A 23,852-nucleotide genomic window follows, 5' to 3' on the forward strand; every position below is an offset into this window, starting at 1 on the left:
AGGCCAGCCCCACACGTGGGAACCCCCGAGGGAGGCGCGCGCGCAGGCGCCCCCTCTGCCCTCGCTGGGGAATGGCGCCCAGCCCCGGGCCAATGAGAGTAGCGGAATTTCTTTCATTCAGAGCAGGGCCGGGCTCTTGCCCGGAAAGGGGCGGGGCGCCAGGCCCGGGGCGGGGCCGACTTGCGCCAGGGAGAGGGCGGTGCCCGCCCCGTGGCCCGGCCAATCGGCGCCGCGCCCGAGGGGGGAGGGGGAACCAGGTCTTTTTTCCCTCCGCTCGGGGCCAATCCCGACTTTACAAGCTTGAACTTTTGCCACCCTCGGACGAGCTAGCGCGCCCGAGGAGGTACCCCGCCGCGCCGGCTCCAGGGGCAAGAGCGGCCTTAACCCTTCCCGCGCCGGGAGGCCTGCTGCTGCGCCCCCACCGGCTCATCCTGGATCGGGGGGGGGGGGGGAAGCGGTTCCCCCAACCCACCCCCATTCCCATGGTGAAACGTTGTTGGGGAAATCACGAGCCCTACTACCTATATTCCTCTTCGCTGTGCAGAGAATAAACTGGGGAAGGGAAAGGGGTGGAAGAATCACTCAGCCTCGAGGGGGCCCGGGACACTGGAGGCCCGCCTAGCTCTGAGGAAGAGACTTGGCGACTAAGAAGAGCCGAGAGAAGACATCTCCTGCCTCTACCCCACCCTCTCTAACTCCCTGTTCCTGCAAGCCTGGAGCCCCCATGCGGGAGGCGTCCCACGCTCCGCGGTCGGCCCAGCGGACAACCCCTGACTGCGCAGGGGGTGTGTAAACCGCGTCCTCTCACGGAAGATCCCGCTATTGCACAAATCAGCAGCCCCCTTTGCACCCCAAGAGATGCAAGCCACGAACGCACACACGCACACCCATTTTTATAAGCCTTCTCTGGGCTGGGGGTATGTAACAACTCTAAAGTGCAATGTATAAGTTTGTGCACAAGCCGAGGAAAGGCAAAGCGCCCCGTTTGCATCCAAGTCTCTGTGGGTTCGCCGAGCCCTCGCACCGCCCGCAGTGGTTTGTGTAACCGTGTGTATGTGTGTGTGTGTTGTTCGCTCGCATGCGTGCCCGAGGCGCACGCGAGCCAGAGAGCTGGCCGTGGGCGCTGTCAGGACCGGGGCCGGAGGGGGGCGCGGGGGCGAGCTCGGGGCGGGGGCCAGGGCTCGGCCCGCCCCGGGAGCCGGCCCCTCAGAGCCTCCGGCCCTGCAAAGGGACGTGTTCTCCTTTAAGAGTTAAGAAACTTGAAACCTTGTTTGCGCAACAATCAGCGCCGCGGAGCCGCCAAAGTGTCTAGACTGGCATATGATGGGAGGCAGCCAATGACTCCGCGGCGCTCCTCCGGGGGCCCTCAGTGTGCGTTTGAGGAGAACAAAAAAGAGAGAGAGCCGATCTGGGGAGCGAGCGAGGGAGCCGAGCCGAGAGAAAGAGCCGCCGGGCGCTGCCTCGCCAGACCTCGCTGGGACCGCGGGGCCACCGGGAGGCACTTTTTGTGGAGGGGGGAGGGGGGCGACCTCTGCAGCCGCAACGTCCCGGGCGTCCCAGCGCAGCGTGGGGCGGGCTGCGACCTCTTCCTCGGTGGATTGCATTTTTAATTAAGGATTCCCAGCAGCTCTTTGGGATTTTTACAGTTTCCACTCATGTGTTGACACCCGCGTTCAGGAGAAATTCGCTCCAAGTGCATCTAGCGCCCGGGACCTGAGACGGAGTTGGCCTTTCGTGCATGCAATTCCAGGGATTTTGGTTTTGTTTGGGGTTTCTTTTTCTTTCTTTCCCTCCCCCCCCCCCCTTTTGCAGGGAGTAAGAAGGAAGCCGAGGGTATCAACAAGCCTGCCTTTCGGATCCTGCAGGAAAAGCCCATGTAGTGAAGCTCTTGGGTTTTAAAAGCAGGGCTTCCCAGACACATTTGGGGGGTTCGGCGCGAGCGCTTTGTGCTCATGGACCAGCCGCGCAACTTTTGAAGGCTTGCCGGCCCATGCGGGGTCCTTCTGGCGGTGCGCCGCCTGCAGTCCCTGTAAAGCGCCGGGGCTGGAGTTGCTGAGCCGCCCCGCCGCCGGGGTCCATGTAGCCGCGGGTCAGGCGCGGACTGCGGCTCGGCGTGCGCGCGTTCCCCGCCGTCCCGCCCCGGCGAGCTCCCTCATGTTGCAGCCCTGCGGCGCCCCTTCGACGACAGGCTGTGCGCGGTCTGCACGGCGCCCGGCGGCAGAGCTTCATGTGGGGCTGCGGCTCGCGCAGCCGGCGCCTCGCTGAGGGAACTGAACCCCGGTAACCGGAGACCGCCTCCCCCCCACCCCTGGCGCCAAAGGATATCGTATGTTCAGGTCCAAACGCTCGGGGCTGGTGCGGCGACTTTGGCGAAGTCGTGTGGTCCCCGACCGGGAGGAAGGCGGCGGCAGCGGCGGCGGCGGCGACGAGGATGGGAGCGAGGGCAGCAGAGCTGAGCCGGCCCCGAGGCCACGAGAAGGCGGAGGCTGCAGCCGCCCCGAAGTCCGCCCGGTAGCCCTGCGGCGGCCCCGGGACGCGGTGGGACAGCGAGGCGCCCAGGGCGCGGGGAGGCGCCGGCGCGCAGGGGGCCCCCCGAGGCCCATGTCGGAGCCGGGGGCCGGAGCTGGGGGCTCCCCGCTGGACGTTTCGGAACCAGGAGGCCGGGGCTGGCTGCCTGAAAGTGACTGCGAGACGGTGACCTGCTGCCTCTTCACGGAGCGGGACGCTGCTGGCGCGCCCCGGGACGCCGGCGACCCCCTGGCCGGGGCGGCCCTGGAGGCGGCGGGCAGCGGGCGGAGTCGTGAAGCCCGCTCGCGGCTGCTGCTTCTCGAGCAGGAACTCAAGACGGTCACGTACTCGCTGCTGAAGCGGCTCAAGGAGCGCTCGCTGGACACGCTGCTGGAGGCGGTGGAGTCCCGCGGCGGCGTGCCGGGCGGCTGCGTGCTGGTGCCGCGCGCAGACCTCCGCCTGGGCGGCCAGCCCGCGCCGCCGCAGCTGCTGCTCGGCCGCCTCTTCCGCTGGCCCGACCTGCAGCACGCCGTGGAGCTCAAGCCCCTGTGCGGCTGCCACAGCTTCGCCGCCGCAGCCGACGGCCCCACCGTGTGCTGCAACCCCTACCACTTCAGCCGGCTCTGCGGGCCAGGTGAGCGCGCCGCGCCCGGCCGGCCCTCGGGGTTCCCCTCCCGCCCCCTTCCGTAGCCTTCTCTCTCTTCTTGACACCTCGGGCGCACGGGCGGAGCTTCGGGTGCTCCCTCAGGTTCCTCTGGAGCGTGGGAACTACCAGTGGGGGCACCTCACCTTGGCAGGAAAGCCGAGGAGTGGGTATGTGGGCGCACACATCAAAGGGCAGCTTCATCTTAGGGCTCTGGCAAACTCAAAAGGGTACTCGATGGGGTTTGCTCCGTGCAGCTTCAGAGACTTAACTCGGGCTCCAACTTCTTAAGACAGTGGAAGGGAAGGGCAGGTCCGGGAGAGGCCAAAGACGGGAGTGCCACCCCCCACCCCACCCCACCCCCATTTACCCCCTCTTTTCCCCGGGCCTGTGGCATTTGTGTGCATATGCCTCTGCCTCCGGTATACTTGGTTGTATCCAGGTATGTAAGTTATGAAATATCCAGGTATTGTAAGTTATGAAACTGGGGAGTGTAGACAATTCATGGCTAGAGTCAAAAGTGTTTGTAAATTGTTCCACTTGTTCCTTTCTCTGCTTTGGAGCAAAACTTTTGCAGGGTAACCCTTCTCTCAGAGTGGAGACCACCCTCTTACCCCCGTTGCTGCCAGCCTCCCTTGGGTGTGTCAAATGCTAGGGCCCTCTGTTAGCATCATTCTCAGTTCTCTTTCTAGCTTTTCTAGAGAGTTGAGACACCTCCTGGAGGTGTCTAGGTAGGCAAGGAAGCTGGATATTTTAGTGTCTCTGCGAATTGACCCCCTTCTTTGTTCTCTTCCTGGGATTTCCTGCACTCACCTACCCAGCCTGCTTACCCGGGCAGACTCTGGGTCCTGGAGCAGAGGTGAGGGCAGGTGGAGACTCCTGGCAGGTCAGAAGCTTGCATTCCCCGCCCCTCTTGCACTGCAGGGATCACACATTTTAGCCTGTAGCATCTTCTGGGTGTTTTCATCTCAGGTAGCACTGGGGGTTCTTGGGGGAGGGGGTTCAGAGGGTTGTAGACTGTTGGGCAGTTCTGGGTTCCTCCAGTCTGGTCCCTCTGGAGATAGTCACACCCAGCCTGGGGACACAGGAGAGGGTCAGATCATAGGTCTCCTGACTCCCAGTGTGGAGGGGAGGGTGGGGCTAGAAGCATGGATTTGTCCCAGGTGTCTTGTTTGTGTCTGGGGTGGTGGCTGGAGAGGAAAAAAGTTGCCTCAGTGGTGGTTCCTGAAGAGAAAGCACTGATGGGAGTCGGGTGGGGAGAGGCAGCATTGATCTTGCTGCCCTGCTCCCCTCATGGGCATTCAGATGGTCCCTGACCTGTGGCCCACTGTGGGCTTTCTGTGCCTCTTGTTCCTCTTCTGACAGCTTCCCCTGGAAGTGGCTTTCACCCCTCTTCCACCCCGGCTCCTCCCTGCTTCTGGGGAAGAGGGCCCTGTGTGCGGTTGCCCTGTCTCTGGTCCCTTTTTTAGTGGGGGAGAACTAGGGGAGTCTCCTCTGCTCTTTTAGAAGGCCCTGCCAGGCACGTCAGTCTGACAGTGAGTGTTTGTTGAGTGCTTACCCTGTGCCAGGCACTGTGCTGGGTGCTATAGTTGGGAGAGTGGAATATGAGTAGGATCTATGCCCTTAAGAAACAGAATCCTTAAGTGGGGTGGGGACATAGATGGAGGAAGCATGATGGCCTGTAGGCTTGATCTCACAGGACTGTGGGGTGTGCATGTAGCAGGAGTACCTCTAGGAGCCTCAGGGCTCCAACCAGGAGCAGAGTCTTAGAGGGTGGATGGATCAGGGGAGGAGGAGAGGGTCCACGGCTGGTCACGGTGCCAGGCAAGCTCAGGTGTGTGGGGTGGAGTAAAAAAACTCGAGGCAATAGACAGGACCCACCCTGTTCCTACTCCTTGGGTAAGTCAGCTTGGGTCGTGGTTTGAGTTTGGTGAACCTGGGCAGTTTTAAGTTAAAAGGCAAACCGCAGTGGAATGGTTCTTACCCACAGACCTGGTCCTAGGCTCTGACAACTTGACCTTGGAGGAGTAACCCCCTTCTCAGTCTCCCTATGGGCCAGTGGGGGAGGCTCTAGAAACATTCTCCACATCTAATTCTAGACTAAGCATTGGTGCTTGACTCCTCTCCTCCTCCCAGAAGGAGGCGCTATTGCAAGGGCTGCATGGATTCTCCTGCCTCTTGAGCAGCCCAAGATTCCCCACCCCCCACACCCCCAACTCCAGCCACCCTGGGGTGGTGGGGGACAGTTGGGAGGACTGGTGGTCTGGTAAGTTTCCGGTAGGCGCCAGGTTGACCCTCTTTCTTCATCCCCTGCCTGATGGCTTGGGCCGCCAGGACGGAGAACTGGGGGAGCCCTTTGGGGCCCACCCCACCCCCGCCTCCTGGCCGCCAGCCTGGCTCCCAGAGCTGGGCGGGTGCATAGCTGGAGTTCAGCCGTGCGCGTCCTGATAAGGAGACTGCTCCTTCCAGGGTTCTGGGGGAGAGGGCTGGGGCAGGCAGGCAGACGGACAGATCTACACACAGAGGGGGCATACAGCTAGAGAGTACGCTGGAACATCCAGCCAGCCAACCGACAGACACCCACTTGGCATCCCAGGGCCCCCCTGACCCCACAGGGATCGCTAGTGACAGGAGGCCCCTTTCTGAGCACTGCGGCCCCCTGATGCTCAGAACAAACCCTGCTCCTTCCTTCCACATGCCTTGGGGCATTGGGGCCAGTTCCCCAAGTCTTTGGGCCTCTTTTCCCATTTGTAAAGCAAGGGGGGTGAACAGAATCCCAGAGGGTCTGACCAGTAGATTCCAGGTGACACAGGCCTCCCCTCTCCCCCATGCTTTCCCAGAAAGTGGGGTCCTCTGTGCCCAGCTCTGCCCCGGCCCTCCCTTGGGGGTCAGGCCTTAGTACTCCCTCCCTCTCGTGTGTCTTTCTGTCCCGGGAAAAGCCAGTTCGCTGAGCTTGGTGCCTATGTGGACGGAAATGTGGAGAAATACTTTAATCACAGTTCTAACCTGTGTTTATAGAGCTCCTTTCTCCTGAAAGTATCCATTAACTTTGGAATAAATCTCCTGCTCTTTGCTTCACCACTTTTTTTTTTTCTGTAATTATATTCCGTAAATTACTATTATCCAAATTGCGCCAGGGAAAGAGAGACAGAGCTAGAGAGAGAATTTCTAAACGACTGGAGGAGGCCGCCTAGGAAAACACAGGGTTCCCAGGCCAGGACTATAGGAATTAGAACGGGCTAGAAAGTTTTCCTTTTATTTGGCCTGGCATTATCCCTTTGAAATGAGATCAATTTCAAGTTGGGCTTCCAAGCCCCCGCCCCGCCCCTCCGGCGGCCCCTCGGCCTGCCCGCCCTGCTCCTCCGAGCTCCTCCTTGGAGGTGAGGAAGGGGTGATAATGTGCAGTTTGCCTCTTGCTGGCGCCAGCCGGCCGCGCTGTTTATCTGGCTGCCGGGGGAATCTGGGCAATTAGGCTCCGCCGGCCTTAAAGTGCCAGGAGCTTCTTTTCTGCGGCTCCCACCCCGGGGCTTGGGGTTGAGCCTTCAGGTTCTGGGGGTGGAGGGGACGGCACCGGGGAGGCCACCCCTTGGGAGGGTGGGAAACTGGGAGGTCCAAGGAGGCGGGTGGACCTTTTCCTAAGCAAGATGCTAGGCTGCACAGATGGGGGTGGAAGGTAATATCTCAACTTGAAACTTTACCAGCCCGTGGGAGAGGCTGTGAACTCTCCTGGCTTTAGAATTAGGGTCTAGATCTCAAAAGGCTAAGTACCCCCTGGGGGCTAACCAGAGGCACGTCTGGGCTGGACTGAGCTGAGCTGGGCTGAGTGCTAGCCTTCTGGTACACTCGGCCCCTGGCTGACTGCTCTTACTTCTGAAGGAAGTTGGAGGAGATTCCTGAGGTTGATGCCTGAGGCTGGACGTATGAGGAGCTGGATTTTCAGATCTCTCTCTCTCCTCTCACCCCCCTCCTTCCCTCCCGCCCTTGAGCCTTTCTTTCTGAGGGGCCTGCAGGGCTCTAAGAGATCTCCCCTGAAAGTTTAGAGCATGGAAGTTATTGTTTAGAAATCAACATAACTTTTGCAAGTACTGAGATAGCTTCTGAGAGCACAGTGGAGTGAGGGCCTGGAGGCAGCTTACACTTTCTGTCTGGACCTTTTGTCCCACCTGAGTTAATGTCTTGTGGCTCCATCCTCCCAGATCCATGGGGAGAGGCTGGAGGTGTTGGAGTGAGGCAGAGGGGCCAGTTAAAGGTTACTGAGTATTGTTCAGAGCAGCTATATTCCTGAGAGCCCAAAAGTGGAAACAGCCTGTCCCTTAGCTGAAGGATGGATAGACAAAAATGTGGTATTGCCATCCTAGGGAATATCATTCAGCCATAAACAAGAATGAAGTACGGTTGAAGCCACAGCATGGAGGAGCCTGGAAACCAGTGCTAAGTGAAAGAAGCCAGGAGCAAAAGGCCTCGTGTTATGTGAATCCATTTGTATGAAACGTCCAGATAGGCATCTCCACTGGGAGAGAAAGCAGATTTGTGGTTGCCTGGGTTTGGGGTTGGGAGAATGGGGACTGACTGCTCATGGGGGCAGGGTTTCTTTTGGGGTCATGAAAATGTTCTGTAATTAGATGGTGGTGTTGGTCTCACCACTCTGAATGTACTAAGAACCACTGGATTGTATACTTTAATAGAGTGGATCTTAGCGTATGTGCAGGATAACTTGTTTGTTCTTAGAGTAACTTGGTGTTGCTCTTCCCCTTTGTTTAGTTGAGGCAGAATAACATCTTCCACCTTCCTGTGTGGCCTGGGGTGGGCCCTTTACCTGGTTGGATACCAGTTGCCCCATCAGTTAAAGGGAGACATTGAGTTGGGTGAACCTCCGACATTCTAAATCTCCATGTCTTGGGGTGGGCTCTCTAGGCCTTCATACTTTTTTACTCTCCTAGGCTGGAAGTTAATGGTGAAACTCTGATCTCTCTAGTTGTTAAACCGTTCTGTGCAAACCATTTTTCTAGAGTGGAGGGGTTGCCTGGTAAAGTCCCTCCTGAAGGCTTTGCGGTTCCTCACTGGCTGGTATGTCTGACATCTCAGGTCTGTAGATTTGCCTTCTGTCATACTCACACACTAGAAGCCCCCATCCCAGGTGTGGCCACAGGTGATGGGTGTCCAAATTCAAGGCCCGGGTGGCTCCTTTGAGGGGGGACCTTCATGAGCAGCCTCCCCCCACCCCCCAGCCACCCCCTTTGGGTCCCAGGTAAGCAGCCCCTGGAGGAGATGCTGGGGTCGATTACAGTGGCTTGACTCCAGCCACCACAGCCCGTTGCTGCCAGGTTTCACTTTTGGGGGGCAGATCTTGGGGCAGATGTCCAGAGCACCCCACCATGTGTGGCCTGGGCCTCAGCCAATCAGATGTTTGCAAAAGGAACCCTGACACAGGAGCTGCAGGCCTTCTGATAAGTTAGTGGGAGTGGCAGGAAGGGCATGAAGCCGCCGGTCAGGAGACCTAGCTTTTGGTTCTGGCTCTGCCCCAGCTCCCTGTCTGGCCCTGAGGGAGTCACGCCTACTGTCAGGCCTCAGTATTCTTGTCTGTACAGTGGGAGCACTGGTCTCAACTCTCTTTCCCCATGGAGCCTTAGCCCTTCTTGTACGTTGCCTCTGGTCCTGAGAGTCTGATCCTCCCTCGAGTCTGATCTCTAGCCCCTCCAAGGCCGGTGGATAAGGAGCTTCTGTTGAAGGCAGATAGTTCGCCTTGCTTGAGGTCTCCCTTGGGTCACCCCTTTGGCCCCCTAGGTCCTGGTTCCCCACACCTTTGACCTCTGCTGCCCCCAACTTGACCATTATCCTCACTATCATTGTCTTTGTCCACATCCATTTGCCGAACACTTTCTGTGCATGTGATGTACCCAATCTAGCTGGGAGGAAGGGCTGTGAACAGGGTGGATGCCTCTTGAGTACTTGTCTTGTGGGGGTACAGAGCAGAGTCAAGCCTGGGCTCAGGTCCCAGCTTTCCCACGATTGGCTGGGGGATATTAGGCACATCAGTTTTCTTATCTGCGAAATGGGGATAATAAGGGTTATCTTTTTTTTTTTTTTAAAGAAAGGATGAACTACAAATAGGTGCCCAATGAACATGAGTCATCATTTTGTACCTAAAGTCCAAAAGAATAAAATGCAGTGAATGAAATGAAAGGTCCCAGCACAGAGAGACACAGGGTAGGCATTCAGCAAATGTTTGCTTCGCTCCCAGTGGCTACTCTGTGATTCATTTTCCTTCTCCCTCACTCCAGAGCACAAAAGATTCCCTGTTTCTAGACCTCAGAGCCTTCACTTTGCTGAAGTCACTTCTAGCTGGAAAGGCCGGGGTGGGGAGGAGGTGAAGCTGCCTGCGCCTACGACTAATTGCGCCTTATTATAATTGCGAAAAACGCTTATTACCCCTTGTGTCATTCCTGATACCTGCCTAATAATAGTTATTACCACTTTACTACCACTGAGAGTTTGTTTTAGTTTGCGATTTGATGGTGTTTAGTTTCATTTACGGAAAATGAAGGGTCATTTCATTCATGCAAATTGTTACTTAGTTTAGCAAATTGTTACTTCCCATAAAGCAGGAGGCTAAGGAATTCTTCTGAAGACAAAGTATATGTTTTTAAGGAGGAGTATTTTAGGCAAATGAAAGGAAACCCAAAGAAAAATACCCTAGACAATAAGGAATCACAGAGGGTCTGAGCTGGAAGGCTGAGGAGATGGTGTGTTTTGCTCTTTCTCTTTACAGAGGGGGAGGCTCAGGCCAAGAGCCAGCAGTGACTGGTTTAAGGTCTCCCATCTGTGAGGCAGGGTTTGGCTTCCTGGGTTCCAACCAATCTTGTCCCCTCCTCGCCCCAAAGGAGGTTCATTCTAATGCAGCTTGTTTAGAAATGAGTTTCTACATTGTAAATCAACTATACTTTCATAAAAACAAGGAATGAATAGCACTCCCTTGGTTCTGACTAGAGTTGCCAAACTTAGCAAAGAGAAATACAGATTGCCCAGTTAAATTTGAATTTGAAATAAACAACACATAATTTTTTAGTATAAGTATGTCCCAAATATTGCAAAGGATATACTTATACTAAAAACGTATGCCGTGTATATGCAAAATTCAAATTTAACTGAGCATCCTGTATCTTAGCAGGCCAGCCCAGCTCTGAATTGATCTGTACCTGTGTTTGTGTTATAATAATAATAATAGTTACTATTTGTGGAGCTCTTTTTCCACAGTACCAAGAGCTATACTAAGCGTTTTACACACATTATCTTCTTTTGCCCTCCTGGCAAACTTGGGAGGTCTTTGTGATTGTCTGCATTTTAGAACTGAGGAAACAGGCTCAGAGAAGTAAGGTAACTTGCCTGAGGTCACACAGCCAAAAGTGACAGAGCAAGGATTGAGCCCAAGTCTGTACCCCAAGCCTGTGGCCTCCCCTGTCGGACAGTGCTGTTCCAGGGAGCTTGGGCAATAGAGGCGCTGATTTCCTGGGAGCTAGGGCTATTATTTGAGGACACCAATCATCAAAAGCACGTAAAACCTCTGTGTGTGAACTCTCCCTTCCCGGCAGTGACACGTTGTCTCCTGTCTTCCAGAATCACCGCCACCCCCCTACTCTCGGCTGTCTCCTCGTGACGAGTACAAGCCACTGGGTAAGTGTGTCCTCCTTCTGACCCTTGGGGAGGCCTCCCCCCAGGGCCCCGCCTCGGTACTCAAGGGTTGGAGAGGGAGAGGGGGGGATCACCAGCCTGGTTGCCTTTGAAATGGGGTGAAGTTTTACAAACACACCCCCAGTTGGGCCAGAGCCGAGCCAGCCTCTGAGGCGGGCTATTTACATCTCGAAATTCCTCACTCACCATTAACCTCTCTGTGACCTTTAAACATGGGCCTGTGGGAGAGGAATGGGTTTCGGCTTCAGCATCCCGTTGGAGGTGGGTTGGTATTTCTGTCTCTTTTCCCTTCCTTCCCTCCCAGCCTTAGGTGGTTCTCCTTGGTATTAATTATTAACGTGTGTGTTAATTAGCACTGTGGCAAAGAGGTGGAGCACGAAGCCACTGTTGAGAGGAGCCGTGTGTTTCCTTTTAAGCCAAGAAGTTCACCTGGGCAGAAAGAACGGGGGGTGGGGAGCTTCAGAAAGCAGGTGTCTTGGTACCCCAAGCTCTTGGCACATGCAGTACCCCTCACTGGTAATGTGGTAGGCAGGTCCCTCCCAGGGGTAGAATGTGTTTTCTATAAAGCCTTGGGGCTAAGTGCGCAGCTTGTATTCTGGGGAAGATGCATGTGGTTTTAAAAGTAGAGGCGGGGAGTTCCTGCCATGGCTCAGTGGAAATGAATCTGACTAGGAACCATGAGGTTGCAGGTTCAATCCCTGGCCTCAGTCAGTGGGTTAAGGATCCGCCATTGCCGTGAGCTGTGGTGTAGGTTGCAGACAAGGCTCGGATCCCGAGTTGCTGTGGCTGTGGTGTAGGCCAGCAGCAACAGCTCCCATTAGACTGCTAGCCTGGGAACCTCCATATGCCGCAGGTGTGGCCCTAAAAAGGACAAAAGACAAAAAACAAAAAGTAGAGGGGGAGTTCCCATCGTGGCTCGGGGATTAAGGAACCTTACTATCATCCATAAGGATGTGGGTTCAATCCCTGGCCCTGCTCAGGGGGTTGAGGATCTGGCGTTGCTGTGAGCTGTGGTGTAGGTTGCAGACTCAGCTCAGATCCCAAGTTGCTGTGGCTGTGACGTAGACCGGTGACTGCAGCTCTGATTGGACCCCTAGCCTGGGAACCTCCGTATGCTGTGGGCGTGTCCCTAAAAAGACAAAATAAAAATAAAAGTAGAGGGGCTTGTTTTCTGGTCCTCCTGGTTCCTCCAGCGGAGAGACCCTGTGGTAGGGCGAGTGAGTATGGCCTTAATAGTACCAGAAGGGCAGCCCTGTGACCTAGGCAGTTCCCGTGGGACTCAAGCTTTAAAAGTCAGATGGCGTGGCAGTGATGCTAACACATTCCACCAAGTGACCACAAAAAGTGGGGTTTGTTTTGTTTTGTTTTCCATAAAGGCCTCTTCCCGGTAGCATGTGTCAGCATCATCTGGGAGGTCCCTTCTAAGTGTCACAGACTCTCAGGCATCCAGTCCAGTTCTCCTTCCAGGCCCCCCTGGGGAGTCAAAAGTGTCTACTGGGTCCCTTCAGGAGCTTGTCCCCCTCAGTCTAGGAGGACAGAGGCCGTCTCATGCCAGTGTCTGAGTCAGTGGCTTAATGATGGCAACTTCCTCATTGCTTTTCCTGAAGGATGGTCATCCCATGGATGGCGGAGCTTTGTTTAGTTCTCTGGGGAAGTAGAGAGGTCGTGTGGTGGAACCCGGTCTTTTGATAGATGAAGAATCAGGCTGAGGGGCAGGGAAGGCGGCTCCTGATGAGCAGTAGGGCTGAGATGGAAACCCAGAGAAGCCCCTATTCTGCTCAGTGGTTCCCCATCCTCCCCTCCCAGGCCGGCTCAGCATTTTGTAAGTTAACCTTATTGCTCTAATGGCTTAGAAGATCCCCAATTCCAATAGCCGGATGACCCCTGCCCCCGCCGCCGCCAAATGTTCTTAGTAAGTGTAAGACCTGAGTTTGAATTTTGAGGCTCACTGCCCTGAGGAATCATGGGTCAGCCAGTGATAAAGCCACAAAAAATCAGGACACCGTCCAGCTTTTTCAAATGGGCAGAGTGACCATTTGGAAATCAACATGTGTCCTGGTTCTTTTACAAATGGGACAGCGGGGATGGAGGGAGAGGAAGTGACACTTGCTGGTGGTCATATAGCTCAGGAGTCTGCCCACGACAGCCCACCATTTGCTTTTGAGTGGCTCTAGAGCTAAGAATCGTTTTTCACTTTTTTTTTTTTTTCATCTTTTTAGGGCCACACCCGAAGCACATGGAGGTTCCCAGACTAGGAGTCAAATTGGATCCACAGCAACGGCTGGATCCTTAATCCACTGATCGAGGCCAGGGATCAAACCTGCGTCCTCATGGCTACCAGTCAGATGTGTTTCCCCTGAGCCACCACAAGAACTCTGGTTTTTCACTTTCTAAAAAGCAGAAAGCAGAAGACTCTTTTGTAACATATGAAAATTATGAGATTCACACTTCAGTGTCTGTGATAAAGTTCTGCTGGAGCCTAGCTGGGTCATCTGTGGCCACTTCCCCACTGCAGCAAAAGGGGTGAATAGTTGCAACAGAGAGTGTATGCCTCGCGGAGCCGAAAATCCCCATTCCGGGGACCTTTGTAGTCAGTGCTGGTGACCCCTGATTTTGCTAAGACTAGAGGTGGAACTTGGGACCTAGGGCTCCCACTTCCAGATGGGATTCCTCCTTGGGGCTTTGAGCAGGGATCAAGGTTGGGAATGTTCTTTTTCTGCAACAGCTGAGATGGCCCTTTGGACCTGAGGGCCTCACTAGATGCCAGGCTTTGGAGAGTGCATGGCAGGAACTTACTAGCTACGAAGGGTGGAGACCACCCATCGCCCCCACTCCTGGGGACTTCACAAAGCTATCTGTGTTGGCCCCACAGCGGAACACTCAGAAACAGGGTTCAGCTGGGATGTTACTACTTCAAGCGAGAAGTGCCAGCAAGGCTCAGGGTCTGCACACTTTGGGAGGATTAGGTCTGAAAAGCAAAATTCTTTTGAAAGGTTCCCACTTAGGCATTGTGGTTATTTATTTATTTCGTTTTTCTTAAAGAGATTTTCCGTCTGTCCTTATTTTCCTCCTAACACACTCGACAAGCAGCTAACTTTTTTTATGTCCTGATAAACAATAAAGAGGTATTTTTTGTATTATTTTCTTTTCCTTGCATTGTTACTTTTTCATAAACAAAAAGTCAGTTCACTTCTAAGCCGCTGTGATCACATGAGACCAAAAACCAAAATAAAATCCAGAACACCCAGTCAGCATCTGGCAAGTGGGTAACGAAAAAGAAAAAAAAAAAAAAGAGGAAAAAGAAAAAGGCCAAATTGGTTAATGTTTCATCTTCCCGCTGCCCCGCCTCCCCCAAGCCATGTGGTAAAAAGAAAAAATTCCTACAGGATCGAATGGAATTCTAGCCAGCTAGGGCCCAGGCTAACGGTTTTTGTCCGAGGAATCCCCAGCTTGGAGTGGCTCTCCTAAGCCAGGTGGGACCAGCCGAGCCAGCCCTGGGTTGCACTGGGTGAGAAGATGCAAGTACTACAGGCCTCACAGAAAGGACATGCCTTCCGACTCCTGGATGGACCTGACCCTTCACGAGGACACCACCCTCTTGCTGGTAGCAGAGGCATAGGCCCAGGAACCACTTTCCAAGTCGGCCTGCCCCCAGAGGCACTGGCTTGTCCAGCTACAGCTCAGCTTTCAAGAGACAACGTGCAAAAGAATTTCCCTTCCCCATCTAAGTGAACTGCAGACAGGAGAAAACAAATAGCGCGCGCCATACGGAGCACTTAAAACTACTTAAACAACAATGAATGCCAGTGGAAAAAAAAAAAACAAAAACACAACCCAAACCGTCCAGGCACTGAAAGTTGCTCTGGGAGCAGGTTTGGATGTGAGGGAGTGGGGGAGGGGAGAGAGAAAAAGAAGTTAATCTGGGAGCAAATGCTTGAGCCCTTAATTAGAGGGGTGTAAGCAGGACAGAGTGAGGCTGGCTGGTAACTTGTTAAAACAGAGTTTCCCCAGCTCCAGCGAGAGGAAGGAAGGAAGGAAGGAAGCAAGAAGGAACAACTTCAAGAATTTTAATGGTTGTAATTAAGTACAGCAGCTATGAATTGTTTAGGGGCTTAATTTAACCTTACCCTAGGAGGCTCCAAGTTGCTACTTGCTCGGTCCCCTGAACTTGGGTTATTTCTGTGGTCAGAGCAATTGAAACTTTTTCAGGTGCCAGGGCTGCAGCCGTCAGCATTTTCCAGAAGAGTTCCAGGGTTGGCTGGCCTGGTCTCGTGCGATCGGGGACAGGGAGTGGCAGCAGAAATTTGCGAGGGACAAGCTGCCCTTTGCAAGCACTTGCATGCCCATATGTGCATGTGTGCACCCCCCCACATACCCTCCCTCCCCCTACAACATGCATGAGAAAGATGAGAGGAACACCCCACAGCCAACTAAGTTCTCTTTTTCTTTCCCTCCATAGATCTATCTGATTCCACATTGTCTTACACTGAAACGGAGGCCACCAACTCCCTCATCACGGCTCCGGGTGAATTCTCAGGTTGGAATTTCTTTTTGTCTTGTACGCTGCCGTTGTGTTGGACTTTCCAGGTGGGAACCAATGGCCAGGGCTTGACAGAGGGCTTTTCAATGCCCCCCACCTTTTCTTTTCCCTTGGCCTCCCACCCCTGGAGGAGAAGACTGTCAGTGTCTTCATCACTGGTGGTTCTTGGGGTTGAGAACCGTTGGTATGAATGACACCTAAGGATGGGAACTTTCAAGTGCCTGGCGATGCACATCTTAACTGGTTGTCTCTTGTGGAAATGATAAAAACCCAGCCCAACTCTCTATCCTGGTTTTACCAGCAATCTTCTCCCAGCTGCCGAGAAGCAGCAGAATGGATGTTTGTTTACATTTATTTTTGTGGGTTTCTTCTGTCCCCACTCTGGGGAAGGACTGATGTGAAGGGTCAGAAGAGGGGAAAATGGAGTGGGTGGAGGAAACGTGGGGGTGAGTCTGGCAAGCGAGGAGTTTTCCAGAGGCCGATGGCTTCCTGTTTCTCCCTAAGCAGGAGATGCTGGGCTAGGGAGCAGGGAGAGAACCCTGGTTTGGAGCACCGCCACCCCTCCCCCACCCCCGCCCTGCAGTTAAGAGTTGGCCACAGGGACCCTCACATCCTGGGGGGGGTCCCTAAATAAGGGACCTAAATCTGGCTTTCCTTAGGACATGAGAGATTGGTGGTGACCCCAGGGGTTTTGAGGCCCCTGGAGGGATTCAGGTGCCGAGATTTGTGGGCCCTTTGGGAGCACAGTGGGTGGGGTGCAGTGTGAGGATGGCTGGGGCTTGTGGCCCGGCTCTGTGCCGCGTGGGGTGGCAGCCTCTCTGGCTGGAGATGCTTCCTGAGCAGACATGGCTGGATCTCTGCGAGGCCTTTGTCTCCATCTGAGCGATTCTTCCCCGACCCCACCCCCACGTCATAATGGCAACAACAGTCATTGGAGCCATTTCTTTTTTTTCTTGTTATTTTAGGGCTGCACCCACAGCATATGGAGGTTCTAGAGTTTGAATCAGAGCTGTAGCCACTGGCTTACGCCACAGCCATAGCAACGCCAGATCTGAGCCACGTCTGCGACCTATATCACAGCTCATGGTAATGCTGGGTCCCAAACCCACTGAGCGAGGCCAGGCTTTGAACTCGCATGCTCATGGATGCAAGTCACATTCGTGTCCTCTGAGCCACGATGGGAACTCCCTGGAACCATTTCTTGAGTGTCTACTTGGGGCCACATCCAGTATGCAGGTCTCTTGACACACATCACTTCAGAACAGCAGTAAAATAACTTGCCCAGGTTCACATAGGAGCAAAGCTATTCGCCACTATGCCACGTTGCTCCCAACCCCTTCTCCACAAGGCTGGATGTACCTCCGATGAACTCATTTCGCACAGAGTTCTGGCTGTCATTCCTGCTGTGCTCTCTCCGTGACTCTGAGGGTGTCACGATGTTGGCTCCTCACAGCTGCCTGGCCAGTTCCCATGTGCAGGGCCTTTCCCATCCATTCCATATCCCGTCACAACCATGGGAGATCACAAGGGTACATCTGTTTCCAAGAGAGAGAAACAGGAGCTGGAGCAGGGAGTGACTTGCCCAGGGGCTCAGCGGAGCTCACGGCACAGCCGGTCTTGGGGTCCAGGTCCTCTGGTCCCTCTTGCCTTCTGGTCTCTGGTGGCCCCTCTAATTGAGCCCCTTGTTCTCTTCTCTGCCTTTTAATCCTACTTGTGAAAATGTCCCTGTGAAAGACCTAACCAGGTGAAGTGTTTTAATCCCTTCTTTTGCCTGTATGCCTATGTGAATGGGAGCCACATACAGTTTTGAAGCAAGAGGCTTTCAAAACTTCACATTTCTGAATGCAGGATTCCATGTCCCCGCCAACCCTCAGAATGTTTCGAAGGCTTGCACTGGCATTGGGTGTGTGTTCGGATGGGTAATTTTTCAGCGTCCCCTTCTCCTCATTGTTAATAGTGGAAACTGCCATGTATGGAGGTACCTTCCAGGTTCTTGGCATGTTTCATGGCAGGTGCGATCTCGTTTGATCTCTCTTATCCCAGAGCTGGCCTGGTGTGTGGCCCAAGCTGGAAGGAGCAGACCCCAGAACACCTGCAGGAGGACCCTGCCTTCATCTGGTTCCCAGGAGAGAGCACCCCCTGGAGGCTGGGAGGTCTCCAGAGACCCTGAGGCCATTAGGTTGGGCTGCCTTTGGGGCCCACTGGGCCTGGGTTTGGGACCCCTATCCTACCCCCACTAGTTATCCCAGTGTGGTCTCTGGTGCTGACAGTGAGAAGGCCCCGCTGCTCCTTACTGTGGACAAGGAGTGTGTGCTTCTCATGAGAAAAGCTGGTATCCAGTGCCTTGGAATTCAAAGGGGCTGGGAAGGAACTGAGGAGGAAGTTTGGAATTTCCTTTTGGGGGTTGATTGCTCTGGGTTGCAGGTGGTAGGCAAGTAGAGGGCTCCCCATTAAAGTAATCCAGCCCCCCAACCTCCCGGTGGTACATGTCTTCTCCCACCCTGGGGGGCTCACCATTCATCTTTTCCAGCTTCCTCATGCTGTGGGGGTCTCAGGGCTGATGGGCTGACACTGCCCTGCCTCCTGGGAGCACACAGAGTTGGGGCTATGGTGGCTGTCATCCTAGAAGACAGGCTCAGGGAGGGAGGCCCTGCAGGGGGAGAAGAAGGCTCACAGGGGTCTCAGTGGACGGTGACGCCAGACTCAACCTGCAAAGATGGGAGGCAGGGTGATGCCCAAGGGCAGGGCAAGAGGTGAGGTGAGAAAGGTGACAGGCACAGGCAGGTGGGATGTGTTGGGCCAGGCCAGGTGTTCGATGTGCAAGGACAGATGATAAGGATGCTGGTGCTGATGCTGACGTTTATTTATTTATTTATTTTTAATTTTTAATTTTTTTTCAGTTTTGCTTTCTGCTTTTAATTTTTCTCCAAAACATTTCTTTGGATGTTTATTTATTTATTTACCATTTATTGAGACCCTGACTATTTAGCACTTTGCTAACCACTGGTCATTCTCCAGTGCAGTGACTTCTTACCACAGCCGAGTGAGACAGGTATGCTTTTCCCCTGTATTATAGATGAGGAAACCGAGGCTCGTTGCTGGGCCCGCTGCCCAAATTTCCAGACTGTAAGTGGCAGGCTTGGGAGGGGAGACTGATCAGTGCAACTGCTCAGCTGGCCAGCCTTCCATAGGAAGGCTCCCCATCCCTCTCCCCGAGCCACACCTGACGGGGAACAGGGGACAAGGTAGAGTGATCAGAAGGAGGCTAGGGGCACCCTGTCCTGATTAAAGTACCAGGGGTCGGGGCACGGTCTGGCAAGAGGCACAGAGCTCCATGCTCATCTGCCCCCCTCCAGGTGAACCCCGCCGACCACCCAGAGACCGCTCCGGCAGCTGCCACAGCCCCCTCTGCCTCCCTGCCTCCTGGGGGGGGGGCGCCACCATCCCTGAAAAGCCTGCCCTCTCTCAGCGTCTTGGGATGGGTGTCACTAGAGCAGAGTGTCTGCAGCCCCGGGACTGAGACCGCCCTTGTTTGTCTCGCACAATGACAATCCCAGCACCGGGCCTGAGGCTTGCTATTTTTATCCAGCTCCAAGGTCTCTGCTTCACTTTCCTGTCCGGTTGTTGAGGCTGCTTTAGGGGGCCTGGGGAGGAATTTTGTGGCCCAGTCGCAGCCCAGGACGTCGAGGATGCATCAGTGGGCAGGGGTGGGGGCAGTGGGACAGGAGACCACCTTGTTTTAGGCCTCTGCTGATCTCCGTAAGAGCTCCAGGTGGCCACACATGATCCTCCGAAGCTCAGGGGCGCAGGTGACCTCGCCAAGATCACCTGGGGTGGGGGTGGGGGTGAAACTCAGAGCTTCTGCTAGTAAAAACCTTTACACCTGGAGGCTTCAGTTGGATTTGGGAAAAAATGGAAAACCCAGCAGTCCCTCCAGGGTGCCCTCAGGTCCTTGACACTTTGGTTTCCACGTCTAACTGCTGCCTCCCGACTATCTAAAGCTCCTTCAGCTCATCCCTTTCCGTTCTGCATCATCTCCACCCCTTCCCATTCCCTTGGTTTCAGTTTAGTTTGGGGAGGAAAGCAAGATTAGCTAGTTAAATTCATACTAAGGTGTGAGTGGCTGGTAGGTAGCTCTTCTTGGTAGTTTAAAGGCAGGATATGTGACAGTTCAAAGAAATTGCAGGATGAAGGGCCACGTGGGAATGACCATTCTGAGGAGGGCAGGGTTCTCGTGGTTCTCAGCTAGAAGACCAGGATGAACATGACATAAGGAGCTTTTTGCTCTGGATAAGAGAAGGAGTGGCCAGGCCAGGCTCAGTGCTGGGCGCTAAGTGAGCTCTTGGGCCAGGGCCACTGACCAGGGCCTAAGGTGACTGGCTGTTGTAGAAGCCAGGCCTGCCTGACCCCAGTGCTGTGGGGTTAGGGAGTGGAGCACTGGGTGGGCTTCCAGCCCGTTGGCTAACTGTTCAAGTGCTTTATTAAACACCCACTGTATGTAAAGCATGGTGTAAGCTGCCTGTCCCGGGGACCAGGCAGTCCCTTTGTCTGACCTTGGCCATGTGTACCAGTATCTCAGTCCTTGGAGCATGCTGGTTTCTTTAGAGTTGCATCAGTGAGGGCGAGCCCCTCGTTTTGAAGAGAAGGCCCAGGGAAAGAAGGTTGCTATGCAGGACCACATAGAAAGTTGGGGGCTCAGCTGGATGTGGGTGTCTTTCCTCCACCAGCCAGACTGTAAGCTCCTTGAGGGCACAGCTCATTCTCCAAGATTCGTGAGTTCTGTAGATTGGCCGAGTTTGGGAACAGATGCTCAGAGAGGTTAGGAAAGTGGCTGAGGGCCACATAGCAAGCCTAGCAGGTGGAGCCAGATCACCTTTCCTCTCAGCAGTCCCTGAGGAGGAGCCCTTTGGGTCAGTGCTGTCTGATAGGCATTGTCAGTGGCCCTGGAGGCCAGGAGAGGAACGAGTTAGTGCAGAATCATTTCGTGATGCTTCCTGATCCCAGGGCCCAAACTTGCTCACCTCGGAGGCTCTGTTCCAACACATACTCGAGCTCCTCCTTCTCCGAGGTTCTCAGTTCAGCTCAGTCAGTGTGTGCCGAACCTCTAGGGCAAGGTGGGCTGAGGGGCATGGGCTGTGCACCACTGAGTCCTGAGTTCAAGTCCTGGCTCTGCCATCTCCTAGGTTGTGGGGCTTTGGGGCACTCTGACCCTCAGTTTTCTCCCCTGTAAAATGAGGATGGTAACAGGGTGAAATGAGATGGTGCCAAGTGCATCAGCCAAGGCTTGTCTCACACGTGGTAGATGTAGCCATTATAGTAGCCCAGGCACTGTGCCTGGGCTGAGGCACAGAGACAAAAATTACAAGTTGGCTTTTACAAGACAAATAGGTGTCTACCAAAGAGACAAGTTCTGGGGGTGGGAGATGTCTTCCAGGTGGAAGGAAAATTGGGTGCAAAGGCCTGGAGGTCTGAAAACAGCCTGATGCTGATAACCCAAAGAAGGTTAGAGGGGTTGGGAAGCAAGCACCCAGAATTGGTGGGAGACGAGGCCTGAGGAGGCCAGGACCTGGGTAATATTTTTGAAAGTCTTTTTCTCTATAATGTACAGAGGGCACAGGCACATGTTCGGCTTGGTGAACTTTTTACCAGTCGATCACACCTGAGTGGAACACAGGGCCTGGAGAACATTGCTGTCCTGTGACAGTGCTCCCCTGACATGGTAGGGCTCACTTCCTGGGGGTCTAGGAGTGTTACGTATTCAGTGAGTGGTTTAGAAGAGACAGCGGGAGGGTAGGGGGTTCCGTTTTAGCTATAAAGAGGGTTTCAGAAAAAAGGACAGACGGAACTTCTTTGCAGAACAGATGCTGACTCACAGACATTGAAGAACTTAACGGTCTCTGGAGGAGACAGTTTGGGGGGTGGGGGGATGTGCTTGGGCTGTGGGATGGAAATCCTGTGAAATCAGATTGTTATGATCATTATACAACTACAGATGTGATAAATTCATTTGAGTAATAAAAAAAAAAAGAAAAAAAAAAAGAGGGTTTCATTTGGCTTTAGAGAGCAGGAAGGGAGACCAGGGTAGATGATCCCTGACATAGTTCGCTTTGAACCTGGATCGGTCCCCCTGAGTTGGAGGAGGCCTTGAATGTGGCCCATTCCTGCTCTGTCTACCCTTCAGGTCAGGCCCCGGCTTGGACATTTGTAGTTGGCTTGTGGGGCTGACACTGAGCACCAGAGCCAGGACCAGCTTGCCATGTCCGATTTCAGAATGGCCCCAGGCTCTTGTCTCCTCCTGGGGCTGAGGTGAGGGAGAGGGTGCACTCCCCTCTGGTTCCAGAATGGCAGCGTTTGGATCTTCCCTTATGTCTCTGCCATGTGCATGTGTTCTTGTTTTTGCTTTAGCTCTGACCAACAGAAGGGGGAAAAAAAAAAGCCTTCTTCTCTCCTTAAAGCCTCCCAGGGTCTCCCAGAGGGACCCGTTCTTCCTGGGCTGCTTGTTGCGGCAGGAGTAGAGGTGGAGAGGGGGTCAAGGGCAGGAGTGACAGAGGTGACTCCAGCAGGTCTGGGAGGACCAGGCAGTTGTGGCCGAGGCCTGGCGTACCTGACTTGCCAAGAAACAGGTGGGGTGGTGAGGAGCGCAATTATGTGGGTTTCAAGTGTGACCTCAGGCGAGCTCCTCCCCTCCCTAGTCTCACTTTGTTCAGCTGTACACTGAAGCCTGGGGCCACTGGGCTACTGATCTTAGAGGTCCCTTGATGCCAATGTGTTCCAGGCAGAGAGTATCAGGTCCTGAGCCTTCAGGGGTTGTGCCGAGGGCTGGAGCTTCTGGCCTGCAGCATCTTAGCGTCTCATCATTGTCCTAAACAAAACCATGGCCTGTAACAAGGCCATGCAGAGGGAGAGGGTTGGTGTCTGGGACCCCCCCCCCTGCTCTCCGCAGTTCCAGTCCCAGAGTGTGGAAACTTTGAGGCTAGAGTAGGGGTACACATAAACCATGGAGAATCCAAGGTTCAGAGAGGGTGACTGATTCACCAGAGATCACACAGCTTTTATACCCTCCAGTGTCCCTGACAAAGGACCCCAGGGCTGGTGTGTTTCCTGACTGTAGTCTTCTTTTTTTTTTTTTTTTTTGGTCTTTTTGCCTTTTCTAGGGCTGCACCCGCAGCATGTGGAGGTTCCCAGTCTAGGGGTCTAATCGGAGCTGTAGCTGATGGCCTACGCCAGAGCCATAGCAACGTGTGATCTGAGCCGCGTCTGTGACCTACACCACAACTCATGGCAAGGCTGGATCCTTAACCCACTGAGCAAGGGCAGGGATCGAACCCGCAACCTCTGGTTTCCTAGTCAGACTCATTAACCACTGAGCCACGACGGAAACTCCTTCTGACTGTAGTCTTTGGGGTGATGAGTCAATGTGTTGAACCCTTTTTAAGAGCTTTCTGCATGCTGGAGTTCCCATCGTGGCACAGCAGAAATGAATCCGACTAGGAACCATGAGGTCACTCACTGGGTTAAGGATCTGGCATTGCTGTAGGCCGTGGTGTAGGTCGCAGATGTGGCTTGGATCCCACGTTGCTGTGGCTGTGCTGTAGGCTGGTAGCTCTAGCTCTGATTCGACCCTTAGCCTGGGAACCTCCCTATGCCGCGAGTGCAGCCCTAAAAGCGAGAGGGGGAGAGCATACAGCGTGCCCTGCAGGTGATACATAGTGGAGAAGGTCAGGACCTTCCCCTTTAGGAGCTGATGGTCCAGAGGAGAGGTAGACAGCAAGTAGGGAATGGTGACTGATTGTGCTAAGTGCTGTGGAGATGGGGGCAAGCCTTAGCACTAGCACAAAAACGAGAAAGAGCAGGGGACTGGGAATGAGGTGTTCAGGGAAAATTTCAAGGAGAAAGTAATTCTGAGTTGGGTTTTGTAGGGTAACTAGGATTTCCTCAGGAGAACAGCAGGATATATCCCATAGAAGGAAGAACTTGTGCAGAAGTGGAGAGCTATGCAAATAGCACTGTGTGTTCTGCGTTTGTTTGTGGCTAGAAGGTTAACATGTGAGAGATGGGGGAGTAAGGTAAGATGAATCCAGAGATGTTTTCCTGAATCTGGAGGCATGGGCGGGAATGGAGAGAGAGTCCCTGGGCCAGAGAAACTCTGGGGTATACTTGGTACCAAAGGAGTTCTGGCCCTTGTCTGGCATCCAGCACTGGACCTAGCCAATAGCAGGAGGTCATTGTGGAGTAAATGAATGAAGGAACGAATTTTTGCCTGGAACAACGATCTCCAAAAGAGAGAGAACACACACAAACAAGGACAGAGAGATCATAAGACATTTAATAATCACAGCAAGGATAGAGCCCTGTGTTAGGCACTCTCTCAGTGCCATGCACGTTTTCATTTATGAATCCTCCCAGCAACCAGGTGAAGAAGCCCCTTTTATTAGCCAAATTAAAGAAACTGTGGCTCAGAGAGGCTAAAGA

The 23,852-nt window shown here is 54.1% G+C and overlaps 1 protein-coding gene across 2 annotated transcripts in view; it reads left to right on the forward strand.

Annotated features, from left to right (window-relative positions):
* Positions 1–1,318: 1,318 nt before the first annotated feature.
* Positions 1,319–23,852, forward strand: part of SMAD6 (SMAD family member 6) — a 79,024-nt gene continuing 56,490 nt past the window's right edge. The window contains exons 1-3 of one of the 2 annotated variants that reach the window (XR_014817222.1): positions 1,319–3,142; positions 10,766–11,686; positions 13,060–14,074. Coding sequence is in view for 1 of the 2 variants with exons in the window: in XM_003480446.5 (XP_003480494.2) it covers positions 2,329–3,142; positions 10,766–10,822; positions 15,300–15,377 (949 nt within the window). In the remaining variant the exon portion in view is untranslated. Of the gene's footprint in view, positions 3,143–10,765; positions 11,687–13,059; positions 14,075–15,299; positions 15,378–23,852 lie in introns of those variants that run through there. The other variant, XM_003480446.5, reaches the window with a different exon arrangement.

This window comes from Sus scrofa, chromosome 1 (genome assembly GCF_054392235.1).
Source record: "Sus scrofa isolate SSC_HxYL_T2T_F1_AM1 chromosome 1, Sscrofa_HxYL_maternal_Yorkshire_Landrace_v2.0, whole genome shotgun sequence".
Lineage (NCBI taxonomy): Eukaryota > Metazoa > Chordata > Mammalia > Artiodactyla > Suidae > Sus > Sus scrofa.